The 27688-nt window shown below is 39.2% G+C and overlaps 1 protein-coding gene across 3 annotated transcripts; it reads left to right on the forward strand.

Moving 5' to 3' along the window:
• The first annotated feature begins 78 nt into the window (after positions 1-78).
• Positions 79-27075, forward strand: LOC137926180 (serine/arginine repetitive matrix protein 1). 3 transcript variants are annotated; one of them, XM_068769742.1, is made up of 10 exons: positions 79-198; positions 424-552; positions 2699-2799; positions 17337-17457; positions 18344-18436; positions 20699-20839; positions 21582-21696; positions 22659-22762; positions 23964-24096; positions 25620-27075. In XM_068769742.1, exons 3-10 carry the CDS (start codon positions 2700-2702, stop codon positions 26226-26228), a joined length of 1416 nt encoding a protein of 471 aa, XP_068625843.1. In that variant the 5' UTR covers positions 79-198; positions 424-552; position 2699; the 3' UTR covers positions 26229-27075. The 3 variants fall into 3 exon arrangements, with proteins under 3 accessions (XP_068625843.1, XP_068625845.1, XP_068625844.1); XM_068769744.1 differs by having other exon boundaries at positions 20702-20839; XM_068769743.1 differs by lacking the exon at positions 424-552.
• The last annotated feature ends 613 nt before the right edge of the window (positions 27076-27688 follow it).

Raw genomic sequence — 27688 nt, forward strand, 5'->3', positions numbered from 1 at the left:
AAAAATCACTAAGTAACGCCTTTCACTTGGCTGGTGTAACAAAACGCAGCATTTCCAAGAAACGATTCGAGCGAATTTTGTTCGCCAAACAAAATGGCCGATGGTTCGAGAGAGGTGTGCCTCGGGAGTGCATAACAAGTTGTCTCCGGCGAACGCCCAGTGAACTTCAGTGAAAGTTGTCGTGTTGTAATATTGCTGGTTCGTAACTTTGTTTTGTGATTTATTAAGGTGGATTTAGTATGTTTGATGTTCAGCTGAGACGGATGGAGACAAAGGACGAGAGGGTGGGTCGTCGGTCGCGAACTGCTCGCCCGGGAGCAGAGACGCCTCGCGCTGGCGTCCTCCGCGCGGACGCGAAGTCTCGCACGGCATCCGTCGGGCCCGCGACTCGTGATGCTTATGCGTATATCGGTTGTATTGCAGCGGCGCCGGGCGATTCGTCAGCCCCGCCGCGTGGCACCGCCCGCGTCTGCCCCGGGGCTTCGCCCCTCGCGTCTCGCCGCGCGCGTTTGGAGCCCTCGCTCCTGGCGACCCGCTCTCGAAGCTTTAAAGGTAAGCTTTTTGTCCAAGGTGAGTTGAGGGCGCACGATCGATACTCTTGGGCAGCCATTTTGTGAAAGTAAAAATAGATTTGTACCGTACACAAGTAATTGCGTACAAATTGAGTTAAATCGCATCTTTGGAATTACTGTCGCAACATCTTTAATAACATTTGGACTTGTCGTCTCTTATTGGTAATGTCTGGTTGACGGGCGAAAAAAATTCAATAAATTGCGTTTGATGAGTCAAATTTGCATCGTAACAATCCAAAGTTATTTTTACTCGCAAAATGCAACTTCTTGGTAAGTACACCGACACCCTCTACAAACAAAGCCAAGTAATATAGTTACATATAACAAAGTCGTGTCCGAACATTTTTAAATTGAACGTTTCGTGTATGTCCGAAAATCAATTCTAATTACGCATTATTAACTAAGATATGTACTCTGTTTCACTTTGGAACTAGTAATTGTGCATATCTAAGACCTGGTGATAAACACTTCCTCTGGAGTTGTCTGAATAATCTGCCACCAATTCCTCCAATTGGGCTGCCAAATTAAAACTAATGCCATTTTCTTTGCACATGTATTTGTTTATAAACAAATCAATTCTAACTAAAGGCTTATTTCATTAAACAAACTTTCAAAGATATTTTTTTAATCTTCATGTATGTTATCTGGCATATTTCAAAATTGATTCAGTCTACAGGAAAATTTAGTGGCTATATTAGTTTGATTCAGTCTGTGGAGTATCCATATTAAACTAAGCATCCTCTGAACAAAATACAGCCTTAATTTAAGGTTTCAAGGCAACAAGCTAAGTCACAGTGAAAAGTATATGTTAAGCATCTTTAACATTCTTAACTTGGCGGAACTTAAAAGGTCTATCATCAAATAGCACTTTTCAATAAATAAACACTAAAGTGATGACTATAAGATTCAGTTTCCTTTGTCGTGTCTGAACGATCTGTTTTCCTCAACCAAATGATACTGCTTATTTTGTATAAACCTTGATAAATGGTAGCGGATACTTGATGTGGACAGCTATCTCTTGGTGGCCCCTAATGAGTTGGATGGCTCTGGAGTATTCTATCTCCATTTACAGGAGTAGTATGTGAACAGTAGTCTTCTCTTCCAGGGATCCACTGTATAGAGAACTCTGTAAATAATAAGATTTTTCTCTCTTGCCATGTCTATTATTGTTAACCCATTAGTACTTTCTTATTGCCACTTACAAAGCTATTTTTAAGCATAAATAGTATAAAACTATATAATGCTGATATTTATTTTAACCTAATATCACTTAGATGATGTTGGATCTCGGGCAGAGTCCAATCCATACCAAGTGCCCAATAGGTGCCCAAATGTCCAGTGTCCCAATCTGGTCAAATAATTAATATCATGGCAGCAGCCTAGGCTCCAAAAAGAGATCTAGAATTACTGCAAAAGGGTTGTGTTTCTCAATGTGAGGCCCATGTCCCACATGTGGGCATTTTTAAAGTGGACTTGACACATCAGTCAAGGACACATCAGGGGCTTCAGAATTTAAGAAAAGTTAAGGTGGGGCATGGCACTAGGTTGGAAAATACTGGTTTAATTTGACTTCAAATTGTAGTCATCTTAAGCCCATTGAAGCTGACACACACATATATATATATATATATATATATATATATATATATATATATATATAGATCATGTAAGAAATCCTATGTAATAATATTTCAAACCAATACCCATATATCTAAAAATGCTTTAACAAACAAAAATCTATGTTAAAGTGTGTATTTTTAATGTTGGTGATAGATTTTACATCTCTGTTTTAGCTAAGCTCTTTGAGGAATAATAGATATTCAAAATATGTTTGGGATATACAGTGGAATTGCATTATGAGATATGTTACTTCAAGGCATTCTATGGATGTTCCATGTGGATTCTGGGTATAGGAGTGACAACTCGTTTGGCAGGGCTCCTTTAAATGCATTGGCATTCACCTTCACCAATGTGTTGCCTGGCTACTTCTATCCTCACTGATTAAGGGTCCTCTCTAACTCATGTGTAAACTTTTGTTTGTTCATGCCTAAATCCTTATGTTAATATTAAGAGTATATATATTTCTATTATACAGTTGAATTCACCATGAACTGTATCTGTTGCAGAATGTCTTCCCGACGCAACGGCTCCGTATCCCGGGCGGCGGAGGCGGCCTCCAAGAACCGCCTGCACATGGATCGCAACCCTCAGCATTCGAGATTGACTGGTGAGTGACTGTGATTTGTGTTAGAGCTTTTGAAAATGGCTGCATAGGTACTGCTGCGGAGACTTTCTGCCAGTGTTTATTTATTTACAATCAGTCAAAGTACCAGTGCAAATGGGGCGGCCATCATGATTAAGTAAATTGGATTTAATAGGAACCGTAAAATAAGTATTATATGTAATAGTTTTTTCCTCTCTTTGCAACCAGCCAGAATAATAAAAAAAATCCAGAAAGCCTTAATAAATTTTTTTGATCATCATCTTCATTTAGCATTACTGGAAATTCATGCCCCCTCCATAGATATCCACTAAGACCAGTTGGAAGTGTCAAGCATCTGGTGTCTTAAGACAACTTTGTTAACTTGGATGGTCATCTTACTCTGCATTTGCTGGTCTTTGGTCTCCAGTTCAGAAGTCTCATGCAGTTAAATGGTTAATGGTCTCCAGTTCAGAACTTGTAAGTCCCATGCAGTTAATTGGTTGATCAATTGTTTTTGGAAAAGAATTCCGGTTTGCTGGGATTTCTCGAGAAGTTGAGTTGGTTTGAGTAAGGCTAACTCTGATGAGAAAATGAAACAAGCCCGCTGAGATAAGAGCAGATGAATCACTTCCTACAATGTGATGTGTCAGTGTGATATTAAAAGAATGCGGCAAAGGAAAAGAGACCATGTGTATAATAATTGTGAACGAAAGAAAAGAGTACATGAGAGAATTTAATTAATGAAAGAAGATATATTAAAAGACCTTGTGAAGAATGGCAGAAGAGAATGCTTATGATAAAAAAAAGGATTCTGAATATTTGTTTAAACAAAAGCCTCTGTCATTGATTTGAGAGATACAAATGATAGAAAAAAATAGTTGACATCTCAATCAACCATAACAGATAGATACATGTATAACATATAAAATACTATAAATAACATAAACAAAATCCTGTTGACATATTATTAAAAAAGACATACATTTACTGAACAATATAATACAAATTAAAATTGGATATATGAATATACAATTTGTATGTATGTATACCCTAAACTGCGTTCTCCTTCATGTCTCTCATCACCATCCAAAGGTTGTCTGGTAGAGATTGCCTCGAGCGATAAGACCGCCTCTTGTACCTTATGAATTGTTTCTTTTCTATTCCTCTACAGTGTACAAGAAAGTGTTAATAATAAAATAATAAATACACAAGTTAAGTGAAGTTTAATATCCATATCAAATAGGTCTTGGACCTTCTATTCAAACATGTAATGTTTTATCTGATTCTCAAAGTGGGATGCTTTGAAAAGGTAAAGAACAGGTGAACAAAGTTAGTTTTCTGAGGATGACAAGGTTATAAAAGACTAGTGACCAGCCAGTGCAACATTGAATTTCCTTAGATGGCGGGCAAGGTGGACGGATGAGTCCTTGTTAAGGTTTTAGCGAAATAATCACAATTGTCAAAATGCTTTCGCTTATCTGTCTATCTGTCTAATAATCCATTGGTGTACGCATGCGCAAAATCTGTATGCGGTTGTCAAAATCACGTCTCTCGCCTCAAAATATTGATCACGATAAGAATGTCGTACTGCTTCAAGTGATGTATGTGTTGATGTTTGTGAGTTTGTATTAATTCTTTAGTGCTGTGATGGAATATGGAATTAACTCTTTACATTGCATGCTTGAGCTATGTAAATTATTTATGTTTCCTCATGTGATGATTGATATTTTGTTTACGTACGTGATCATACAAAGTCGCCGCAATGTCCTCAAACCATTTAAAATTTTCTTATCTGCGATTAGTGTGGTATCATGAAGCGGACTGCATTTTCGGCATCAGTTCGAACTTGACAGCCTTGGCAGAACGAATAGAAAAATTCTAATTTCTCATACCCGTTACCAAGGAACGCATTGGTGTTGGAAGTTAGTGATGTTTAGTTGTGGTGGAAGTTCGAGTGAAGACGAGTTTGATTTAGAGTTACTAAACGAGGAGATTCCGAATATAGCTAGAGAGCAGCAGTGATAATAGTGAAGAAGTCAGAGGTGTAAGAGCACGAAAGATCAGAATAGTTGACAGTGAAAGCGACAGTGTTAGTGACACTGCAGAAGACCCACAATGTGACAATTCTGAATGGATTAGTTGTATAGCATCCGAAGAGATACCCTCAAGAATATAGTTCATAGCCTGATATGCTCCTGGAGGACCGCAAAGACGAAACAGCCGTTGGATTTTTTCAAAATGTTTTTACTGACGAACTTGTAAATGAAATAGTTAAGAACAAAGCTACGAAACAGGACGCGATCGCCGTATTCGATATGGAAAACTTGGCATAGTGTAACCGTTGAAAAAATGTGGGCATTTAATGGAGTTGATAATAAATATGGGGACAATGCTGTTGGCGAATCTACAAGAATACTGGGCACGTAATGATGTTAATTACACTCCCTTTTATGCGAAAAAATTTACGAGAGACAGATTTTGCCAGATTTTTCGGATGCTGCATCTGAAAATAATTCAGTCAGTTCAACATCAAACCACATACACACATACCTCGCTTTGCGTCGTTTTCAAAGTTGCGTCGCTGCTCAATTAGTACTTATTTTCATTGTGCGTCGTAAGATTTTCGGGGTTGCGTTGTTTTGAGTTCGAGTCTTTAGTTTAGAAACAAAAGATCACAACACTTGTTTCTAATTGCGCCATGCCATAAAAACTCGGGGATTCTCTTTCTACTCAAATACCTCTGGGTCACCTTCGAATCCAAACTGACATTCAACCAACATATTCGCCAAGTCAGGAATATAGCCTCTCACATCCTCAGTAGGCTTTACCCTATCATCTGCTCTTCAAGCAAACTGTCCCTTAAGCACAAGCTGCAATTGTACAAGGCTTGCGTAAGACCAGTTTACTCTTGCGCGAGCGTTGTATTCGCGTACGCCGCACCCACCAACTTCAACGCTCTACAGACGCTCCAAAACCCCTTCACCTGGTTAGCAATGGGGGCGGATTGGTTACAGCGCAACGTTGACCTCCATAGCGACCTCAAACTCCCCACGGTCCAAGAGTTTTTTTCTGGCATGCTCAAAAACTTACTTTGAGTCAGCCTCCGCACAACTCAATCCACTAATAGCCAGCGCCTCACGCTATTCCTCCCACACCTCAGTAAAGACCAAGCGACGTCCTGAAGACGTTCTCTTCACGCCCATCAGAGGGTTACCACAGAACACTCGCCACACCGCACCCCCTGCAGACACTCGCAACACTGCAAGCGCAAACCACTCAGCATCATTAGCAACCACTGCACCTGCATCACTACACAAGGTCGTCGCGTTCTACACAACAGAACAAAACATCACCCACAACGCCACAACACCCGTTTTTGGTGAGCGGCCGCCCGCTCCCTAACCGCGAACAGCGTGGGCGGACCGTGAATGGATCCGGATCCCTCTTCGGCTCGCCTGTGGTCCACGCTGCCGTCCCAACCCGCAAGCACACTCCAGCAACACGCCCCGTCAAAGCTCTACCGCGAAGAGCCTTAACAACGTGCGAGCGTCCCCGTGCAACTGGTAGGCGCCCCACCAACTTATAGTTTCCAGTTTAAATCTAGTTCACGGACCCTTCTGCTCCGTGAACTCAGTACCGATGAAACTGTAAAAGCCATAGGGCTAACAGCATTAACATCTTCAGAAACAATACATCAGTCGTTGTATTTCGTGCGACAGAGATAACGCTTTACGAAGCCGAAATTAGCCGATTGTCTCTTTCCGAAGGTCGATATGTAATATTTATCGCTAGGTACTGTACAGGGTTTTGTAACCTTTTTTTGTACCATGCCCTACTTTAAAAAGATCACCACTATGTAACATATATAATTTTTATATTAAAGTGAAATAGTTAAACTTGTTTGGAGTCAATTTTTGCCCACCTGTAGAGCGTGGGACCCTCGTTGGAAAACACTCGTACAGATTTTTTTTATTTTAATTTAGTTTCATAATATATACGATGTTTTTAAATATTGCACCATATAATCTACTTGTTCGTTTTAGTGCTAAGATAACTATAATAAATAAATTGAAACGCCGCAAAGTGAATTAAGATTTTTTTAAGCAAACCCAAGCACGAAAATACAACTTTTTAAAAAGAAAACTGAGAAAAGTATACATTTAAAAAACAAAAATTTAATAACTCTGCCAATAAATTAATTGTAATAAAATTAACTTTTTTCGTAACCAGAAACAACACGTAAAAATTTATATAAATTTATTATTCTCTTTAAAAAAAAAAGCACAACACATTACCTAATTGAAACTGAACTCCAAAAATAGCAAAACAAAGTGAAAATAAAACTGAAAAATTTGCGTTGATTTTTAGTTAGAAAGTGAGTTTTGATGGCATGGCACTATTAAAAACAAAAGCGTTGCCACTTTTTAGAAAAAAAAGGAAAATTAAAAAAAAATTAAAGACTAACCCAAAAACAGCGCAACCCCGAAAATCTAACGACGCACAGTGAAAATTAGTACTAATTAAGCAGCGACGCAACGTCGAATAAAACGCAAAACGAAACGACGCAAAGCGAGGTATTGGTGTAGTTGTAAAAGCTATTTTTCGATGAGCTGAGCTTGAAGCTTTACATGTAACACATGGCACTGTACATATAAGAAACAAGGATCTTCCGTTCCCTGAACTCCGTTCCGATGGAGCTGTGAAAGCCCCCAGTGCTAAATGCACTCTACATTTGAAAAAATAATATAAAGAACTGTGGTCGGTAGAATAATAGCCTATGCCAGGGGTGAGCAACCTTTTTAACCAATGGGAAAATTACAATTTTAATTTTTTTTTACGCGTCGCACATAATAAATCTTTTATTAATCTGGGCCTTCACGATTTTTGCAGATTTTGAGAACCATAGTTAAAACAAAGAAAATCTCTCTCGCACCGTGCCATTCAACTGTACAGTACCCGGCGATAAATATTGCACATCGACTTTTGGAAAGAGAAAATCGGATAATTTCGGCTTCGCAGAGCACTATGTCTGTCCCATACTACTTATATGACGTTTTGTCAGTCGTGCAACTTAGATAACGCTCTACGAAGCCGAATTTAGCCGATTGTCTCTTTCTAAAATTCGTTGTGCAATATTTATCGCCGGGTAATGTAATCGTGTTTCAGTTTTGATCGATGGTTATCATTAATTTAATTATTATATGACTACTTTTTTTGTATAATCTTCAAATTTAGTATGTGGATGCATGTTCGGACATGTCACAACTCATTTGTGAGCATCATAAAACATTCAAAAATAGTTATGGAGGTAGAACGATAATTTGCGAAATCGTTAACCGCTTCCGACAATAGATTTCGAGTACCAACATCTTACGTAATATCGACAATTATTATAAGCAGTGTCCCTTCACATAAATTTATGGAGTCAGCGAATTGTGTCGTCAGTGGTTTCTACGCTCCCTACAACACTTGTTTTTATAGAGCGGCCGCCCGCCCACTAATCGCGAACAGCGTGGGCGGACCGTGGTTGGAACCGGATTTCTCTTCGGCTCGCCTGTAGTCCACGCTGCCCACCCAACATGCACACATAAACACAAACAATACACAGCTCTACACGGGTAGAGCGCTTTGCTACATGCGAGCGTCATCGTGCAACTGATTATATTTAGTTTTTAACTTCACAGCTGTAAAAGCCTTCGGGCCAACGACAAGAACATCAACAGAGAATAAGTCCACGCTCCCGTCGTCTCTACTTGTGTGATTTATATTTGCTATATGAATTCAACACTAGATCGACCCAATTTAACTCATTGAAATTTAAACTATTACATGTAATTGTTAAGGAAATAAATATATGTAAACTTTCATTCCTCTTATCTACAGACCTCTTCATTTTGCAATATTGAATGTGGTATACCTATCTTTACGGTTGTGAACCAATTTGACTCATAATATGGTTTAAAAATTAATCATATAACATGAAATGGTCCCATCAGGCCTAGGCAATAGTCTAGTAGCATGTGATTAGTTTCTCTTCTCATTTGGAATTATAATATTATAATATAATAATTCCAATATTTGTTGAGGAAGTCATTGCCACTTTTGGCTACTCTACTGCATCACTATCTACTTGTCATAATTTCGATTCATACATCGCCTAAAAACAGTGCAATGCAGTTACAATGTATGACGAAAATTTGTTTCAGAAGTAGAGTTTATATGTAAAAAATGTTTTGTATGATTTTTGATAATTAATATTTTATTTCAATAGATTCGGAACTATTTTTTTGCAAAAAACTACGATTTTCTTTTGCGAGTCATACGGGCTCAATTCAATAATCAATCAAAAGTGTTGAACATTATCATGATAATAATATAGTAAGAAAAAGCTTTACTAAATTACTATAACTATATATTGATAATAATTATTATTTACTATCTGTCCATGCAGACTTTGTATTGATACAAGTTACTGACTAAGTTTCAGAGTTATTACTTTATATAGGTTGATTGTAAATAAATGTAAAAGCTATACATTTTTGCCTCTTTAAAGTTTTTATATGTCCAATTAACCAATCATGCTGTATATACGTTAAGTATGAAATTAATATTGTAACTGAAATTCCTTCAATCCTTTTTGTCCGAAATATATTTGGATCTGAGAAGCATTTCATTATGAACTTTGTGTAGTTTTTTTTTATTTTATAATGAAAACAATATACTGGGACCAGAGTCGAGGTTCCCGTAAGTAAGAAGTGGTGGAAGAAATAAAATTTTCACTGTATCTGACACAATCACAGAGGATGCCGACTCTCGATTATACTAAATAGAAGCGTTGCTGGAGTGTCTTCTGCCAGTTCTCCCGGCGCTAACGCTTTCCGAAGTGGCAGTAGTGATATTAATCAGACAATAGCAAACCGACAAAGTTGAGATTTGACTTTCTTGAATTAAAATGCTGAACGGCGTCTTTAGTGCTTGTGTTTGGTTACTGCATGAAAAGCCTGCCCATGCGATCCAAGACCTTGAAGGCCGAGGGAGCCCTCGCACTGAGTTTTGTACCAAGACTATCACATCTATGTGTCTATTTCTCAAAGCCTAATATATACAAAATACATTTTTAATCAGATATGTAAGGGCGGATAAATGCCGTGGTTAAATATTTTAACTAGACCAAATTAATAGGTGGACGGGAGAGTAACGTCGTTTCTGTCGACATATTTTACAGAAAAACCGATTAAATTGTTACCGCTTTGTCATCTATTTTGTATACTACTAGACGGCAAAAGGTTGTTGATAACGAAGGTGAATATACTGTTGATTAGAAATAAAAACTTATTAAAAGTGTTGTTGTGTGAATTTAACTTAAGAAAGCGACATTGCTTACCGGTCCCCCTAATAATAATAATAAAATACTTTTTAAAAGACACTAAACAAACGTATCTATTCTCTAGATCTGTTATATATGTCAATCGTAGGTTCCGCTACCTACAATACAATCACACCGGGTACATTCAAACGCCACACCGTCTTGAAACGGAGACATTCCGGACTCTCCGGATGACGCGACCAACTATAAGATCGTCATTCGATAACCAAACGGTCTCGTGGGAAGAGGTCGGATCGTATATCACAGGGGATACCAACAGCTGGGAGATGTAGCATGTATCGGGGGGATACTAGATCTCCCAGCGCTTACCCAACAAGCAACTGACAAACCATGTCCAGGTTCGGATCTCTAGGGTGCCGTGTTGCCGGAATGCGAAGCAAATTTTATCGACTAGTGACAATTCGAGCCAAAGCCCCCTCATAGGGGCCCTTGAGTTATCACTGCATGGAGGCTTCACCGAAGCGACCTAAAGAGCTCTGCGGCCTTTCAACTCGGTAAAATAAAAGGATGTAGCGGCCTTTTTTTTGGTTTCGGGGAAGGAATCTTCCGGATATTCAAGATGCCCCACCTCTGGAGGGAGGACAGGGGTATGTGGGATTCCTACACCCCCCTCCCCCCTGATGATCGCCCTCTGCGCTACGGGGGACCGCGGTATCTCCCGGTCAGGGATTGCCACGCGGTCTTCCCTCGCGCCGTGTGATTTTTACGATAGCCGGTTCCGGGGTATGCGTGTATACGAATACACTACCCCCAAATCCCCGTGGTGCTATCACGATGGTTGGAGACCACGTCGAACCATCTTCCGCGTCAAAGTCGCCGAAGCTAGTGGGAGTTTAGGGCCCCCACCCTAAACTCCCGCGACTCCGAAGGCCCCGTTTATGGTAGAGGATGTAGCGGCCTCGACCATGATTTAAGACAGGAGCTCTTGGGTATCTCTCGAGGTCAGGCGCCCGCTGTTCCGTTCCACCACTCGTTCGGGCAGCAGTGATAATATGGCCTATTAATTTTTTTTTATAACCAGGAGCATATAATTAGTGTATAGTTTTAGATTTTTTTTTGCTTCATTTTTATCAATGTATCAAGATGAAGACTATCTGTCATCGTAAGATGCAAAGAAGCATGCTCGGTCTCAAACTATCTGATATGCTCAATATTATCAACATCAGGAAAAGAAGAAGGTGTGTGGAATAGAGTGGGACTGTTCAAGTTGTATTGGGCAGTACACGTCTGTACGATGAACAAACACCAGGCGAGTAAAACGCATAGCAGAATGCATGCCGAGAGACACGCAAAGATAAAGAGGATGACCAAGTAGAAGGTGGAATGAAATCTTTAATCAGAGATGGATCACTTATGGAAGCCTGAAACACGGGAAAGAGATGAATGGAGATGTTTGGGATAAGTCCACGACAAAGAGGACAGTACTTGTAATGTTTAAAATATTTTTTATTCTAATGTAATTGCTTGAAATATTTTAAATTTCCATAGTAAATACTTTTATCAAAAAGTATATAGCAGTGGTGGCCGAGTTCTTTTATAGTCGAAGCCATCATTCGAAATTTGAAAATTTTCGCGAGATGCAGTTAAATACGATTTTAAAAGATGCAAAAGGGTTTATTTTTTTAAAGAAATTATATTTATTAAAAATATATAAACTAAACACGTTTATAGAGTTTAGATATTATTAGCACAGATAATTATCTCAAATTTAACGAATGGTGGTGGTAGCACAACTCGGTAATTATTTCAAATGCGGGTTAGTTAATTACGAACGGTGTTTGGATTCGATAATGTTGTGGTGGAATAATAATAATTATTATTTACGCAAGTAATTTGTTTCGATTTCCCAGGAGCTGACGTGGGTTATATAAATTTAAATATTGTGAAATAATTCGACCATCGATCGGAGACAAAAATAATCGTTCAAAGGGCCGCAGGTTGGTCACCCCTGATATAGTATCTTTACTACTACTACTACTACTACTACTACTACTACTACTACTACTACTACTACTACTACTACTCCGCTGGCTCAGTGACCCAAAGTGGGTCTTGGCCTCCGAAGGGAGAGACTTCCACTTTCCTCTATCTTGCGCCATCGTCTGCCATTGGCTGACATTCAATTCGCGCAAGTCTGCCTCAACGCGATCTATCCAGCGATACCTGGGTCTACCCACTGGTCTTCGACCCCTCGGTTTTTCCAGGTACGCTACCTTCACGCTCCGATCCGATCCCATTCGCTCCAAGTGACCAAGCCAGCGGATTCGTTGAGCTTTATATTCACCAATGATATTTGGCTGTGCTACTAAAGTCTCAATTTCGGCATTCTTTCGGAGCCTCCAAGATCCGTCTTGATTTCTCGCTGGTCCCAAGATCTTCCGCATGATTTTGCGTTCCGTCACTAGCAGTTTTTGTTCTTCTTTCAAAGTTAGTATAGTTTCAAAGTTAGTTAGTATAGTTTTTTATAGTATCTTTAATGATATTAATTATTAGCTATAAAGTATAAGTTGTAATAGGAGTAAAAAGCTATTCTTATTTCATTTTATTTTATGTTTCCTAAGTTATTTAAAAATTTCGGGTAAGTTCCTTTCGTACCCGTGGTACATTAAACTTTCGGAACCTGTAAATGCAAATAAACCAACAGTAGCATTCTGTCAGAAGCAGTTGTTGATATAGTACGACAAGCCGGTAGACGCGGCGTGGGTGCCCACCCTTCCCCTCCACGAGGTGGACCGATGACATAGTGAAGGTCGCGAAGGGTCTGTGGATGCGAGCAGAGCTAGACCAGTCATGGTGACCATCTTTGGGTTTCCCCATGCCCTGCAGTGGGCGTCGCTTGAAAGTACCTGCCCAGGTCTGTTGTACTAGTCTCTTCGTCGTGAACATCGACAGTTTAATTCGTTGTCGCGTGATTCTAAAGGAGGAAGACTTGCGTGGAGTTTGTTCTTCATGACAATAGGTAAACTAATTGTTGAGTAATCACACTGATGTACCTGTTTCCTGCTTTCCAGAACAATTATCTATATAAATAAATGAAATTGGAGTGTCTGTTTGTAATATTAAAATATAGCTCCCGATTCGAATCTAAAAGACGTAACCACGTGATCTTATGCGAAAACCTTAATATACCTCCGTTCTTACCGGACCTTCTCTGGAAAAAATCTACGGTAGATTCTTTTGATGAGTTGGCTCGGCGCATTGTCCTAAATCTCAAGGCATTTAACGGTCTGTAGCGCTTGGGCAGCGACTTGAAATAACATAATGTACCAACTAATGTACAATTGAGTAAAACTGTATTGTTTATATGTATACATTTTAGCTGTATTTACGCATAAGAGAATAATATAAAAAATACCGCTGCCGTGCTTCGCAGCTGGGAGAAGAAAGATCAAAGATCCGTATCGAAGATTCGCAACCCACTCCCTATTGTCTGCGCTTAGTAAACGCGAAAACAAATATATTGTAAACAAACCCCTAGCGATACAAGTTAGAATTGTTAAAAAATAACGTTTTTTACTACATGCCTAGGTTTTGTTTTATAGCTTCCGCTATGGGTACCCCTTGTACCCCTATCTATTGTGGGACCGCGACTTTGTTTTCATTTAATTATTTTTTCATGTAATATTTTTATTTACGCGCTCTTTTATCGTTCCTTCTATGATCTTTCATTCATTTATTTTCTTTCTTTCCCTTTCATATCCCTCTTTCCTTTTATTCGAAACCATTCTTCTCTTCGTACCATAACTATTACATTTTCTTTGTTTTTTTTTTTATCATATATGCTATCACATATGGCTAATCTTTGATATGACTGGACTGATTTTGACGGGACTAATACTGGCAGGTAGTTAATGTAATAAGGAGTAGCTTAGGCTGTTTTTATTTAAAAAAATTTTACACGGAAAAAAAAAAAAAAACAATGTTTTTCTTGTTAAATTCCACGTGGGCAAAGTCGCGAGCATAGCCAGTTGCAAAATAACCAATCCGACCTAATTTAAAATTAAAATTCGCATTTAAACGTACTATTCAGTCATAAGCAGCCAGCTACCGCTCGGGCACGCTGCTCTAACAGGCAGACAGAAACACAACAGTTGCTCTTTTAAATGAAATTTAACAATGATGTGTACATTATAATATGAACCATGTAAATGAGTCAACAAACCAAGTTCCACGCATTTCGATCAACTTAAAACCATTGAATGCTATAGTAAGATGTATTTAAATTTTAGATTTGTAGCTAAAGAGAAGAACGTTTAAGAAATGGTTGCACAGACTTATTAAGACTAGGGGCCACTCGGGCAAATCATGAACTGATGGCGGGCCGGCCGCCAGGAGTATAGGTAGTTAAATTTTTTTGGTTTTATTCTGGAATAGAATTCAATAGTTTTCGAATGTACGAGAGTATTATTTTAGTTGTCGGCGGGCCACCAGTATTCGATCGGCGGGCCGCGGTCTGTGCATCCATGGATTAAGATATCTTGTTAAACTTATTATATATGCGTATACTTAGACCTATAAAGGATTAGTTAACTTTTTCATTTATAGTATTATTATTTTTATACAGATATTGGTGTATATGTAATATGTTATTCAAAGAACAAAGCGACTATAGTTTACCTTACGCTTCTATGACTTGATTTGTATATGTTATATATTGATAGAAACACCCATTGCAATATATATTTACAATAGATAGATATTACCATTTATTACGTTGTTAGATTTTGTATTTGAAGCACTGCAATTGAATTTCAAATCAAGACACATACAGGCTTTACGTGAGAATTCTCCGTACTATGACTACTATATTTTTTAACCCAATATATTTGAACCTTTTGTTTTCCACGCCCAACGTCAGATTTTAAAAAATTCTTACGCCCCCCTATCTAACATACACATTTTTGATATTAAAGAGAAAAGGTTAAACTGGTGTCGAGTTCACTTTCGTATCCCCCCCCCCCCCCTCCCGAACAATCAAATTGCCCCGCTGTGGGGCTTGGGCCACACGTTGAGACAGTATATGACGTGATAATTCTGAAATATGATACTATAATTTTGTTTAATTGCAATGCGATGACTGTACAACACTTCTGGTAGTACAAAGTCAGCAAGGGCAAGGTAGTAAACAATAGCATGCAGTATTATTATTACGTTATTTAATATTTTTGAAGCCATTGATTTTTATGTAGGGTGTACTATAAATTAATTGACACGGAATGAATGAATTTTCACTCCTTTAAAGCCTTTTTACCTGTGACCAATCACCGTGTACATGAGTCAAATTTAAATGATGATCAAAATATAACATCTATGTTTTGATCAACTTTTCTTTCTCTATTTGTTATTTTTATATTGAACACCGCCCAGTTTGATGTTAACATACGCATATAAAAATCCAATTGAGATTATTCTACCTACGACCAATCACCATGTACATGAGTCAACTTTAAATGATGATCAAAATATAACAGCATGTTACTAGTAATTGGATTAAAAAGTATAAAACAGTGTTTCCCAACGTGGGGCCGCATTTGAAATTCGAACGCTGATTTGAATTTAGACGCCAGCAATGACGTAATCTCTGCCACTGTATTCGAATTGTAACTGTAAATACACATATAATCTATGTATTTACAATTTTAACTGTTACACCTGGATTCAATTTTCCTCGCCATTGAAAAAGGAAAAACTATGTGCAGGGATAGTCTCTTACGCATTATGCAGAGTATACTTAATGCGACATACTTTTATTTAATTCAAGTTAGGTTTGTAAGATATTTACATGGTAGATACTTTGGCACCCCTAACATCTAATTTATACCATTCATTGTCCAAAGCTTGTTGGGTGTACGAGCGTAAATTGTAGGAGATAGGTCGTTGAGTAAAAGTTCGTTATTGTGAGTATAAATAAACAATAAAAACACACAAAAAATAAATTGTTGAAATTTGTAATGTGAAGTTTGGTACTCTTACGATACATGATGATTAATAAAGTCTGAATATTTAATGGAATCAGGCGTTACCTTGCGGAAGTCCATCCTAAGTAAGAAAAGGACCGAACACGTCTACTAGAACTTTGTGTTTGGCACTAATCGGTGTAACATAACTCCCGAAGATGCCCTGTGGAGGAGTGAAACACGAGTTGAGTGATTTGGCGGTGGCAGTTGTGTAATTCAGCATTGTTTGCCGCATACGCATTTATCAGCGGGCTGGCGAGCGGTGCACTTTGATGCACGACTACCACTGCATGTGCGGTAGTGGCTAAATATTGGTCATTTTCTTACTTAATAAAGTCTGAATTGACCATCGCCCAGTCTTGATGGACAGTCATTTCTGATGGTTTTGGTTTAATATGTACTACCATTTTATTATATTTAACTTTATAAAAATATATTGATGAGAGATAATCGATAAAATGAATTCAAGTTTAACGTGCCGCGTGTTGTTCATCCCTGATCCTATACATGTAGAAATCAAAGGCCAATTGGCCAAGCTCCTTGATAGTTCGAGCCATTGTTCGAAATTTGAAATTTTTCGCTATCCGAAATTGAATACGCATTTAAAACACGCAAACGGATATTTTTTTACAATAATATATTTATTGAAATTAAACAAAAAAGTACAAAATATATGTATTGAAGTTAGATACGCTAGCACTCCTAACAATACTCAAGACGCCGGTTAGTTAATTACGATCGGTGTTTGGATTTCGCTAATGTTGTGGTGCAATAATAATAATAATAATTATTCACACCAGTAATTTGTTTCGATTTCCCAGCAGCTGACGTGGGTTATATAAATTTAAATATTAAAATAATTCGAAAATCGATCAGAAACAAAAATAATCGTTTAAAGATCCGCATTTTGGCCACCCCTGTTATATAATAAAACATAGTATGAAAGCGGGGTGTTTCAGATTGTCCGAAGTTTTTTAATAATATTTAAGATTTAACATCGATATACTTGTGGAATTGTATAAAGACTGTACCGGATCCAAAATATCCAGAAAACCGGTCATGGTCAAAGTTCAGATGTTCCTAGAGATGGGTATATAAGAAACGCCCGTAAACCTAGTGTTAAACCTTTTACACTAAGTTGGGCAATCTCTGGATAATATGAAACGTGCATTTAGAAAACAAAGGTGTCTTATATATTTTTTTTATTTTGTCAATAGATCCGTCGAATCCTGCCGGCAGACGTAAGGAGATTGATAATGTGATGAAACGCGCACGCCAGGCGTCGCCCGGGAGCTGGGACCGCAAGCTTCTGGAGGTAGAGGAGAAAGATCCCAACCGGTGAGTTCGTGCTAGGAAATATACGCTCAAACCAAAAAATTAGGCGATGAACGACCACTGCAAGGCATAGGCCTCCCCAAAGATCACCACGGTGCAGAGACTTCACGCCTTGACTATGTGTTGTCGTTCCATGTAAATTCCATTCCAAATGATTTATCCTTTTGTTGAAGAACCTTCTTTTTGGCCTTGCAGCCTCTTAGCTGCTCCAGCCTCTGTGAGTTCTTATAGTTCAAGGGCTGAAAAACCTTAATGTCCTCAGACAGAGCTGCAGCGAGCTCAGATGTTGTTTGTTTGCGGTGTTTTAGTTAGTGACGCGACTTTTGCTTGTTTTAATTTTATTGACGCGAGAAACAGTCTCTGCAAACCTTTTAATACTTGATTGCACTGCATATCACGAACCCGGGCTAAAGAGACACTCGGCTTTAGTCGCTTCGCAACCGGAAATACGGGTCCGGTTGTTTGGACTAGCGTATTACCAGAACCAGCCCCGTATTACTCTATCTAGAACCGGACAAGTAATTTTTAAAATAAGTTTAGGGGTGCACGTGATTTATGACGCCTAAAAGATTTAGTCAAGGCTGTATAAGCGTTTTGGCATCACATTAAAAAATATTGACGTACAAAGTGATACAAAAACTTACGATTTTGTCACTTGACTAGATGCTCCCTTCAAGTTTAACACCTACGTACTTTTTAAGCTAATTGTTGTCGCGGACTCTTTGTGAAACTATATTTGTTAAGAGCAATTATTGAGTTTCTCGCCGACTGTTGTCACAACTGCCTTCCAGGTCGACAATATTCGACATTTTATTAAATTCCAACAATAGTACGCACACGCAACATTCTGATGATGAAATTAACATGAATTTCTCTATTGTACTAACAGATGGCGCCACACGGGTTACAAGCAGCTATATCTGGACGGCTCCGGATCGGTCTCCCCGCGACGCTCCAGGTCACCAGTGCCGAGGAGATCCAGGTATTAACACATGAATTTATTATCCATGGTCCAACTAGATCAGAAGTCTATTTTCTTCATTCATTACGAGGTATAAATTCATGTTCAAATAGCATGTCGCCACATGTTCGTAAAAGCCAGGAACATAACAATATGCTTTTCAGCAGCTAGAGTCAAGAACAGTCGTCCCAACGACATCACCAGCTGCGATGTCTACTTTCTCCTCTAAATCTAAATATTCTATACGTAACACGCTCTGGTAGAAGATTTCGATTCGCTCTCTGTATTTACGTCTTAACCCCTTGGCTTGCACGATATCTGCCAATTGCGCGGGCTATAGTGAACAAGAGAATCTGTCGCGCGCCGTGCCATTCGTCTCTTCAGCCGCAAACCCGAACAGGCGCAAAATGTCTACTTTTCATGGCATATGTTTTTCAGAGCAATGAAAACAATTGTGAAATAATAGTGTTTTAGGTACAAATATTTTTAGACGTCTAGGGTGCAATCATAATCAGTTGACAAAAATAATACGCGGCATCTTATGCGCCGATTCCTCACCACGAGTCAGACTCGTGGTTTCGCATATGGCACAAATTTTTCATCACCAGTCAGACTAGTGGTTATAGGCCAAAGGGTTAACGTGTTCTTGGAGCGCAGAAGGGGGGGGGGGGTGCATTAAAAATGAACACGTGAAATGTCCAAGCAAAATATGCAAGAATAAAATATATATCGACATATAATTTTCGGCTACTGCTCTTCTCGCACGATTTATAATTAATAGTCAAATTACATACGATTTGCTACAAGTACGCACTGCAAGGCATAGGTCCTCCTCCAAAAAACACCGACCTTGAGTATGTCGCTAGTACTTCCAGGTGGGGGGGGGGGGATCTGGCTACACGCACCGTGTCTACTGGCTCGGGTCGCTACTCGAGAATCTTTCAAACCCGAGCACGATGTGCTCCGTTAACTTACAACAAAGTATGTTGCTAGAAAAAAATCTGATACACTAGAAGAGACCTCTAAAATACGTATCAATGCTAGATGTCCACGGCTGGACAATTGCAACTCGCTCTTGAACTGGGACTAACTTCGTAAAAGTTTCCCTCTTTTTCCTAAAGATGCCATAGCACAATTTAAAATTATTTCAAATTGGGGGTGTTAACAACTCTAAATATATATTTTAGACTGGACGCGACCGCACTCTATCGCCATTGAAAAACGACTGTCAAAACGTCACAGGTAGCCTCTTTCCAAAAGTCGATGTGCAATATTTATCGCCGGGTATTGTAATTCAAAGTGTACTCTACATGCGTTTAACCCTTTCGCTTTAATATAAAAAATATATGGTACATAGGGGGCGGAAGGATTTTAGATAGGCTAAGGTGGGCCATGATACATAAAAGATTGAAAAATATTGCTTAGAAACTCATGATAAATGGACTATATACTCATCCTTTAAAAGTTTTTACAGATTGTCCCATACATATACGTCAAGCCGAAATCAAATGGTGTAGCGAGTGTTGAACCGTAGAAAATTCACAGTTTCAAATTATCTTATATTAAATTAATTGTATACACCCCGTGATGTTCTTTGTGTGACTATGACGACAAAACTTAACTATTAGATTTTTTTTTAACTGTCATGTTACCAAATAACATTTATTCAATTTTACAAGCAATAAAAAAGACAAACATTCGCACTGCACTGAGACCAGATTTTGTAAGAAAATAAATGTGCAAATGTGCTTCGTGACAGTTTAAGTTAGTTTTCTGACTCTCGCCAACAAAATTTGGATTGGCGTTAATTTATGGGACACCCTACATATGAGATAAAAGAATCTATACATATATAAATAGGTGTTTAATTATGTGTTTCATTTTTAACGCTGCTACCAGGCCTTTTGGAAGTTAAGTATAAATTTATCATTCAGTATGACTCACTATGAAGAATCTCGATCTGTGACCTGGTGAGATGAATGTCCGGAATTAATGCTTTCTAAATGTCCACTGCAAGGCATAACCTCCCCCAAAGATAGCCACGATACTGCTGCACCCAGCGACTTCCCGTGACCTTAAGTCATCTGTCCACCAGCTCCATGTTGTTCCATAACACTTTAATATTTTCAAAAGTTTATATTTTTATTTTCAAAAAAAGAGGGTGGTCAATATCTGGTATCATTCTTACATTCTACTCTTGGGCTGCGCCAAATAACGACATATACAAACTTTAATAATTCTTATCTTCTATCATATACCGGTACTTATTTAATAATCCCTCAGCAGGTCTCCGCTGCCAGGCCGTCGTTCCAGGTCTCCGCTGGTGTCGCGACGCTCTCGTACACCGAGGCGAAGTCCCCGGAAGTCGCGCTCCAGGAGCCTCCGTAGAAGTCCACGAAGATCACCACGTAGGAGCCCTATTAAGTAATAATGGATTCCTATAACCTTTTAAATCAAATTTATAATTTAAAAATATCGTATTTAAAATAAAAGGTCAATTAGCAATGTTAATTAAAATTATAGAAGCTTTATTTCAAAATATGAAGAAATATAATTTAGCTTCGAAATTGGTAAAGACGAGTGGTTATAAAAAAAAACATTAACTATTTAAAAAATCCGTCCATAAAACATCTCAGAAATTTGTTTAATATGACCACATAAAATGAAGCTGGTGTATTGTATATCTACAAGATCCTTTATGTAATGTAATAAATATTTATATACTTTTTTATAACCTCATCAATCACCAGAGTTCTCATTTGAAATATTTGACATCAAAATAAACTTGATTATACAGATATATAGTTTAATATTTTCATATGGAAATACCTTAGTTATTTCATTTTGCTTGATCTTTCCTTTTTGAAGTAGGAGTTAATTTTATTGAAATTTTTAATACAAAACCTAAAAGTTAAATTATTATAAATCAATCATTTTTCAGCCTTAGGAAGTTCACTGCTGGATGTAGCCTCCTCCATAGATTTTCTATAGGACTAGTTGAAACCAGCCTGCATCTAGACCTGGGTTTTCCGACAACTTTAACAAGGTCACCTGTTCAGTCCAAGTACCCAGTAGCCACCTGTTTCGTCCACTACCACTCCGCTTGTTAATAAAACTAATTGACAATTAAAAACTAATTGCTAATAAAACTAATAAACATTGACAGCCGGCGCAGCCCGCTGCGGAGTCCACGCCGTCGGCTGAGCCCGCGCCGACGCCCCCGGCCTCCGCCCCCACCGCCGCGCGGCGTTCGTCCGCCTTCACCCCCCGACCCAAGAAAAGTGAGTTACAATCTTCTAACAAACAAGTAACTCTATAAGTCTACAAGTTACACATGTCTATATCATACTAACATTAAAAGTCCGGTTAAAATATATTATTAAACCCTGTGTTAAAGATAAATAGAAAAAATTGAATTAAATAGCGGAAGGAAAAACATGATCAAATTTTGCATGTACCAGTTGTCCCATAAATGAACGTTAAGTAGAAATTTGCTGATAGGCTGTTTGGCAAAACTCTAAAATTTTATAAAAAAAAAAATATATATTTATTTTTTATCCATTAAAGTTGAATGAAGTAATATCAAGTACAAATTGCAGAAAGAAAATAACACGACGGTGGAAAAAATAGTAACCAATGATAATCAAGCTGTAGTAGATGTAGAATTGCTATAGTAGGTTTGAGTCCTATTATCTAGATACAATCTTATATTTAGACAAGTGCTTTTATTTTACAAGTGTCCAGAGGATGGTCAGCAGCATCATCTATGTACCATAATACTGTACTGTGATTAACCCACCTGCCAAGCGTGGTAATAATGGTATATCTCCTCATAGATATCTTTGGAGGAGTCCTATGGTTTGCTGTGTGCATTTATTGACTGAAATAGGAGAAAAGACACAGTAATCACCCAGGTTTGTGGATATATAACAGGTGGAACAAAAGTAATGTTATAATGTGAATTTAATTTTTACAAATGGCGTCAAATTTCACTGCTTTGGCATTGAGAATTATTTGTCAACAAGTGATGGAGTATATGTATATATCAAATAAAGGCAAAATAAGCACCACCTGTTAGAAAGATCATAGGATGCAAATTGCATTTACTTTCTTTGGATAATAATCTTTTAAAAATACTTGATATAAAAGTAATAGAGCCTAGTATTTTTATCTAGTTTATCCATCTTTGTATATACCGAAACTTGATTTGATCCAAATATGATAACATGCTCATTGTCTGCAGTCATCACCGTCTGGGTCCTCGGGCAGCAGCTGCTCAGACGAGTCCTGCTCAGTATGCTCTGCCAAGAACAAGAAAGGCCCTCCACCCAAGATGGTGAAGCCTGGGTAAGTTGGTCACACGTTATTTAATCAATAACACTGTCATATTTAATGTAGAAACAATATCAACACTCCTGAATGGATGTATTCATTTAAAATAGTGTTGTCATTTGCCAGGCACAAATAGATTACATGTTAGTTGATAAAGTGACACCACCAATAAAATAAGAGATATATTTATTGTCTCTGACATATGTTTTAAAAGTAAATGATAATAGGTTTAAAGATAAATGGGAAGCATTATGAAATATATATATATATATATATATATATTTCATAATGCTATGCTATATATTTATATATATATATCCATACACATATACTCACTGCTGTGATCGAAAAGTAAGGTGTAATTGTCATTTAAAACTCCCAGACATTTCCTATTTTCCTATATTGGCAGGACTGTCTATTACATTTGCCAAGTATCTGATTGTCAAATGTTTGAGAATATCATTTGGCTCAGCCCAAATCATTTTGAAGGATGTTTTGTATCTCAAACGCGTCAAGTATGTATTGTGGAATACTGCGTGTATTGGTTATTTGCGATTTTTTTTTGCCAAAAACTACTCATATCATTCTGATATCACCGTAATCGCCTGATTTGGCTCTATGTGACTGCTGGCTATTAACAAACACAAAAGACCAATGTCGGGATGCCGTTTTGACACGATTGAGGAGATAAAAACCTTTTTGATAAAGGTCTTGAAGGCTGTACTGGAAAAAGACTATTTCAATTTAATTCAAGAACTGGAAACTGCATTAAAAAGTGAGTGAGTTTGAGAGTCCAATGAAGATAACAGTTTTGATGCCAGTGGTGCTTTGTCATTTATGCCCTCCAGAAACCAACTTACATTTGTGCTACCTCAACAGTTACTTTTTCATTATTTTAGACAACAGACCTTCCACACAAACTCTCAATGGAGTGGTTGGTACTAGCCTCTTTACATACAGTGTCTGGCAACTTCCTTTACAAAGACATCTATCAAAAGACCATGTTTCAGAGTCATAACTTATCAGCTATCAATGGTTTTGTATTGGATGTAGAATTTCAACTTAGAGCAATATTACATGGCCATCATTATAAACTCATGTATCACATGATAAGTTGCTTTCTTTCGCCTGCATCTCAAATGTGTCTACCGTACTTTAATAAAATAATATAGAGTTATGACAGTATGGTTGATGTAAAATGTATGATTGTTTGCAGGTCGATTTCACCGCCACCGCGTGCACCAGCTAAGCGGCCGCCTCCAGCGACTGCAAGCAGCACACGCGCAGTGCAGCCCACGCGTGAGCTGCTTAAGGCCAGGGAGGCCAGCAAGAGGACCAGGGAGGAGAAGGTCAGTTGCTGTCTTTAGATTGCTAGTGTAATTATGAAGGAAGCGACAAGTGTCATATCTTCATATTTTTTTTTTATAAAGTGACACACCTTGGGAATAATGTTCATCATGTCAGCTTCTGTAACAATCGCTCTTGTTACTAGGATTAATGTTCGCCTCCAGGCTATTTCAATATTAATTAAATGTATAATTATAGACTGAAAAATAAACATAGATGCCAAGAAAATAAAAGGGTGCTAAGTAAAAATATAAAGCCAAAAACACAGATTTGGGACCTAAGTCTGCAGTACTGTAAAGTGATGTTAAAAAAGTTACCGAAATAAAAATAAACTCCAAAAAAATATTGTAGGAATAGTGACAAATAAAAGATGATGCATGGAAGGTATGAAGCATGGATAAGAAGAACAGGTAATAATGAGGAAGGAAGATGACGAAAGAAGATAATGTGATGAATAAATAAGAAAGAAAATAGTAAAAAGATATGGGAATATTTTTTTTATTATAAAATATGACCCAGTCCACCCACTATAAGGGTAGAACGAGAGGCCTTAACAATGGGGTCATATAAAATAGTAGCTTTGCTGAGTTTATTTTGCCTGTTCTTCTCAGATCTGAGGCAACTATCATCTGAACAAGTGATAGACTCATGTGGACTTCAGTAAGAGATGTAATCTATCATGTTTACTTCTCCTTGCTTCAAATATATGATGAACGCCTCCTCAACCCCATTTTAGCTAAAATATAGAGCTGAGTATTGCTCAGCGAAAGTAATATTCCTATCAAATTATAAATATCTATGCCATAAGGTTCCTGAGATGTTGTTGTGAGTCAATATGACGAAATCGCAAATATTTTGAATAAAGAATTTAAGAATTTCAATTTTAAGTACTGAGGGTACTCTTTGAGTGGGCTGTGGTATCTCTGAGCTGAAGAGGAGCATTGACATGTAACTGTATTCTCTCTAGAAGGTTGTCTATCTTGGTTTCTCTCTTAGAAAAAAGTGCAAAGATGAATACCTATATAAGTGAGTTGAGTATAAATACACCATTTACTAAGTTTTTTTTATATGATATTTACTTTATGGCTTTAAGATTGTTGCTGAGCTGTAGACTCTGATGATGAGGTGATGGCAGAAAACCTATACACACTAGATATATAGGTTTTCTTTTATTGGATTGTCCATATAAATAACTTTTTATTCTTATAATGTCAATGGTAGAATTCTGGAAGCCCTGAAATGTCACATCCATAGTACTGCAATGTCCAAGGACAAAGGTGTTTGATTATTGTGTTGCCAGGGCTTACGGACGTAAGATGTGGTTGCTTATAATGGGCCTTAAAAATACGTACAAGGGGTTCCAGAGAACTTTGCCTGGAAAGTTTTACTACAAGGTCAAATTTGAAATCTGTAGAACCGAAGTCATTGACATAGAATTTCTCTTGCTTGTGGAACCATCGGCCTCCAATAGGTGGATGACCAGTTTTCTATCAGGGAAGTGTGGTCAAGGAATGTTTGTCGGCAGGTGTTGGAGTGGCAGCGGTCGCAGTTGGACGTGGCGGCCATCAAGCGCGAGGGAGAACGAGGGCGTGCGACCGGGGACCGTGCCGGCGGGGAGCGAGCGAGCGGGGGCGTGTCGCCCGGCGCCATCGCCGCGGCGCTCGCCGACAGCTCGTCGTCGTCAGAGACGGAGCGTAGCGCGTCGCCGGGAGGCGCGCGGTTGACGCTGTCAGAGCGCTTCGGCAAGATGGCGCAGTGGTCGCTGGACCGCTCGGCGCGTCTGGAGAACATGCGCATCACGCGGCGCGAGGCCACGCTGCACGTGCGCATCGAGCGCTCGCAGCCGCCGGACGCGCCCGCCGCACCCGCCGGCTGCTACCCGTCCGCGCTGCCGCCCAACGCTCCTGGCGGCCTGCCCTCGTGGGACGACGTGCGCGTGCGCTACGAGTACTACAAGCAGCGCGGCTACCTGCGCGGTCTCACGCTGCCAGACTACGTCAAGTGGGAGGAGTGGTGGTACAAGTACCAGGAGTGGCTCAAGCGCGAGCGCGCCTACGAGCGCTGGGCCGAACCCGATCCCGCACCCGCGCGCCGTGAGCGCCGGCGCCGCGGCGGCCGCCACCGCCGCAGCTGAGGCCGCGCCGCCCCCGCCGCCGTGCTCGCGGTCGACTTGGCCGCGCCGCCCGCCGGGGGCGCCCGCGACTAGATGCGCGCGATTAGTGCGCGCCACGGACTCTAGTGTGAACCACATAGTGTGCGAGGTAGTCGCAAAACTGCCTCCATGCGTGTTCTCGAACACTAACGCAATCATTTTAATATACATTGATTAACAGTTCTATTAACAAATCATTGTGTAGTCCCGTCCCCAGATGCCGGGGAACGACGATTATTTGGAGTCGTTGAGATAATTTGAGGGTACTTGCAGAAAGCAACGGTCCCATATAGACTTGCAGTTATATTGTGTTGTACACATTCTTTATGATAAAGATTAAATATATATTAGTGATACGATATGAGATTCTATGCGTGTTGTACGAATAACTTATGTTAGATGTTCGAACCGAACAAATAGATGTAGTATTTATATAGGACTTCCCACACGGGACTTAGACGTACAATTTAGAAGAGTATTAAATTCATAGTTATTACGGACAAAATGTTGCCTGTATTTAATTAAAAGTGAATGTTTGTGGAGTTGTTGCAATGAAATGGTGGGACAACTGTAATGTCAAACTACCCACATATTTATAATGGTGTTAAAGATGTAATTGAGAAATAAACCATGTTCAAGATCTGGATGGATTAATCATTTGAGATTTGTATGCAAGATGCAGGAATGTAATGTAAACCCTGCATGTGAAACTTGTTTTGCTGCTACATTCGTCTTATTGTAGGACTTTAAATATATTCGTGTGACGTCACGTGGCCCCCTGCGCCCGCGTGCGTCCCGTGTAAAGAGAATCAATAAATGTATTTATAAATGGTGCGATTTTATTTGCAACTACCCTACCTCTGTGTTATTTGGTGCTTCCAAAACAGGATTTTTCAATTTTATGGATACGACAGTTTTTTTTTTAATTTTAGTTACCAAACAAATTAATGACTTGTTTGGAAATAATAGCACTTTACAACTACCGTCATTATAAAATGAAAGTAGTTTTAAAATGTATGTTGTAAGCTGTTTGGTTCGTTGTATGTAACAGGACATTCTATGATACAACTACCAGTCTTGTTATAATTTGATACCTTAACACGTTCACGCCGGCGTGTACCACCGGTGGCTCGCGCTTGATTGCGCCATCGGGCGGCGTGTACCACCGGTGGCTCGCGCTTGATTGCGCCATCGGGCGGCGTGTACCACCGGTGGCTCGCGCTTGATTGCGCCATCGGGCGGCGTGTACCACCGGTGGCTCGCGCTTGATTGCGCCATCGGGCGGCGTGTACCACCGGTGGCTCGCGCTTGATTGCGCCATCGGGCGGCGTGTACCACCGGTGGCTCGCGCTTGATTGCGCCATCGGGCGGCGTGTACCACCGGTGGCTCGCGCTTGATTGCGCCATCGGGCGGCGTGTACCACCGGTGGCTCGCGCTTGAT

This window comes from Battus philenor, unplaced genomic scaffold, assembly GCF_028537555.1.
Source record: "Battus philenor isolate CCGP_79_NKW_IND1 unplaced genomic scaffold, ilBatPhil1.0.hap1 SCAF_29, whole genome shotgun sequence".
NCBI lineage: Eukaryota > Metazoa > Arthropoda > Insecta > Lepidoptera > Papilionidae > Battus > Battus philenor.